The 3,399-nt window shown below is 43.9% G+C and overlaps 1 protein-coding gene across 1 annotated transcript in view; it reads left to right on the forward strand.

The window, feature by feature from the left end:
- T265_09517 (hypothetical protein) overlaps window positions 1-3,399 on the forward strand; it is a gene marked incomplete at both ends in the record, with an annotated part of 47,478 nt that overhangs the window by 22,466 nt on the left and 21,613 nt on the right. Inside the window, one exon of the mRNA XM_009175611.1 lies at window positions 1,051-1,198. Coding sequence (XP_009173875.1) covers window positions 1,051-1,198 — 148 coding nt within the window. The remainder of the gene's footprint in view (window positions 1-1,050; window positions 1,199-3,399) is intronic.

A 3,399-nucleotide genomic window follows, 5' to 3' on the forward strand; every position in this document is an offset into this window, starting at 1 on the left:
TATATATATATATATATAATGGGTGTCGTTCAACGCAGACTAGCTTAGCCATAGTAGTTGAACGCCTGCGCATAGGTGCACCGTGACTGAGCTGTGAAAGTGAAGGCCGGACGATCGATCTGCTAACCAGAACGGGCTCAATGAGTGCCATCAGGCGTAATGCTATAATAACAAGTACTGGAATTGCATTAGGCAATAAGCTACTCATGCCACCCATTAATTAATGTATAATTCAGTACAATGTCACACCTCCTGTGCGCAATTACCAAGCAATCATATCTACAGGGAAATTCCAGGACGAACCATCCTGGCTGTCGCGAATACTTAGTCGGTACTGGTGAAGTAGGGGCACAAGTTAACCGTTGGGGATTAATGTGGATGGTTCCCTAGTAATACAACATAGAGGTACTGGTTCTGTGCAAGTCCGATCTTGCCTTTACAGATGCGTCTTCAGGTTGGGCAGCTCTGTAAATTTAACGTTACCTGCAAGTTGCCCGCTTATTTTCGGATATGAGTACACTCTGAGTCTTGAAGGTGACTTGTTTGCGATTGAGAGTTGGCGCGGTGCGCTTTACCTGGCATAACCAGTGCAGATGGTCGGTTCCGTTTATTATTGCTTTTGGAGAGTGATTGGGCTTCCGTCTGAACTTAACAACCTGTTTGTCACTTCACAGATTCTTTGATTCCCTTTTACCTGTGGTCTTTACGTTTGATAATGCAATATCGCTTTAAAGATTCCATCTTGCATTTACGGCTGGATCCTTATCCCTTCCTTGGGTTATGGAGAACGCTTTTATCGCTGAATTGTTCCAGCACTATATAGAGAAATTCAGTGCTGTTTACTATCCGATGGGTTTAATCCTGGTTCTCGTCAGTTTATCCATTCGTTGACTCTCACAGTCGTCAGAATTCAATAGCCTAACCTTTCTAGCACATCACGTGTAGGTGTACATTGTCGAAATAGTCTACGATAAAGCAGTGATGTAGCTATTTCGCTCCCGCCTTCGTACAGTGATGCTCACGTCCCATAGTTTCTTCTCAGTTGTTCAGTCGTCTTCCAACGACTGGGTGACTTGGCTCAATGACTCACCACCAATCAGCAGCCGCCCTCCCTCCCGCCGTGAACCTTCGGTCCTGACAAACATTGAGCGCGCAGTTGGTTCCCGCGCCAGCTCATCCTATAGCGCCAAGCGCTGGAGTATGTCTTCCGCTTGTTCATGTTTAGCACAAGAATGGTTACTGCTTGTTGTTGAACGCTCAGTGGATTTGTATACATTTTATGAGAAATTGGCTTCAGAAGGAATATAAAAGTGTTCCCTTTGGATTTGGGTGGTTAGTGATAATCTTGTTCCAGCACACAAATCAGCGGAGTTACAGCGGTTGAAAATAGCTTCTCTAAGGCCAGTGTGGAAGGGTAGCCTCTGTCTTGCGCATCAGATAACCGCTCATGGTCTTTCTCAATATATAAGAATGACTTAGTTGCAAACTGAAATTCATTGTGTTCCATCTCATCCGAAATGAATAGAGAAGGCAAACGCTATCGTATGCTATTAACGCTGTTCTGCCCACCACGGAGTTTTTCTTAGTTTACGACACCGAAGCGGCCCTTTAACAAATAAGGGTTCAACCTTCTCTCACCACTTGGTCGAGAGGCAACCTAGTTATGAAGCGATAAGGCCTATAGTCACTGGTGTCAGGATCGTCCACTTTTAACCGATCCAGGCTAAAACTGATGTTTCAATTGCTGGACTCACCGAGATATCACTATTTCGCAAGATCAGTAGTTCAGTAACTAAGGCTACGCGCTTGCGTCTAATCAGCTTGAATGATCAAATGAAGAATCCCTGCGTTCCTAACATTGAACCATAGAGGTTATCGCCAGCCCCCAAAGACAAGTGGTGTTGCTTATCGACAATCTGGAATAGACAAATACGGGCGCATTTGTTCAGTGATACTGATTCAAAGATACTTCAACCGGCTGTGGTGTGTGGCTCGAAAGACCAATCTCCATAAACTGAGTATACCACGTCTATCTTGGTACGTTAGTTCAATATGGACATCTGTGGTTGATGAGCGTACGGATTTAGAAAGGTTGTCTTGCAGCAAAATTGTCAACTGCTTCAACAGGGCCAATTTTCAACGCCCTTAGGTGGTAGAGTTTGGTGATCAGGTCGATAATCAAGTGTCAGCTACTCGAGCGCTAGTAACAATAGGAATTAGAGGTTGGAGCTGTGGAGGGTGCTGCAACTTTATAAAAGTTCTGGGCGATAGAGTTTGAAAAATCCTTACACTGGCAAAACTGGAAATATCGTAAATTAACAGCCTAGTCGTTTACCCCGGGGTGAATTCGATCCACCCTGGATAGGTTCCATAGCGGTGTTCTTACTCTAAAGTTCCAGTCGGACTGCAATCGAAGAACCTCACTTGCTGTGATTCCTGCTCAGTGGATTCGCGAATGCCGAAAAAAGGTGTGGTGCTGCCTCAATTCAGTACATTAGTTTCTTTCCAGGTGCTTCCAGTTCTTATTAAATCAACCACCCAAACCTCTTAAATTAGTTAATATCACCTGGATTCTATGCTATGCACGTATATTCATCCGCCATCCCATTCACAGAAGTGTCAGAATGGTGTATATAATTCACACATTTATCTGCGAAAGAGTGCGTTACACCGATCTGTGGACATGCGCCCTTTTTTAAGCAAACCAAAGGCAACCTTCTTGCCAAGGAAAGTTTTCAATTTATCTTTTGGCGCAGCCGGTCAGTAATTAAGAAGGTTCATCCAGTTCGTCTGGAGTTCGAACATAAAAATAGATTGCATGAATGTTTTCGTCCCGATAAAATGCAGTTTCGTACTAAGACCACAGTGGGCTTCCGATCATCTCTGAGGACTTGAATGATTAGGGCCCGGTCGATTTCACTTGGTGACAGACAAACCACTAGGATGGCAACTGTGTTTGTGTTTGAATGCTTCTTTGTCAATTAGAGGAGAGTTTTGCTTGCACAAAGTTTGCCTCTTAATTCATCCTCGTGGTGATTATTACAGGCTTCTCAAGAAATAGGAATGTTGTACTATCGTTAAATGCGAGGTATTTGTATGAGTTGTTCATTTATGTTGCCAGCTATTGCTCAGTTCGTTCCTACAAATACTGGTTCATCGATAGAGTGTTCTCATAAAAGTCCACAAGCAGTTGTCATTATTGACTCGCACACTCGACTATTGCACTGTCAATCTGGTTTTCATTCCTGCTCTATATATGTATATATACGTCAATTGCGATCCACCAATCAGCTGACTGTTTACTGCTAGCCTTAACAACGCGCGTAGCAACCAAAGAGAGCAGTTGGTGGCCAACTTACGGACCTCATCGATTGTCTAGTCAGTACTTGGCGACCTTTG

The sequence above is a fragment of the Opisthorchis viverrini genome (assembly GCF_000715545.1).
Source record: "Opisthorchis viverrini unplaced genomic scaffold opera_v5_279, whole genome shotgun sequence".
Lineage (NCBI taxonomy): Eukaryota > Metazoa > Platyhelminthes > Trematoda > Opisthorchiida > Opisthorchiidae > Opisthorchis > Opisthorchis viverrini.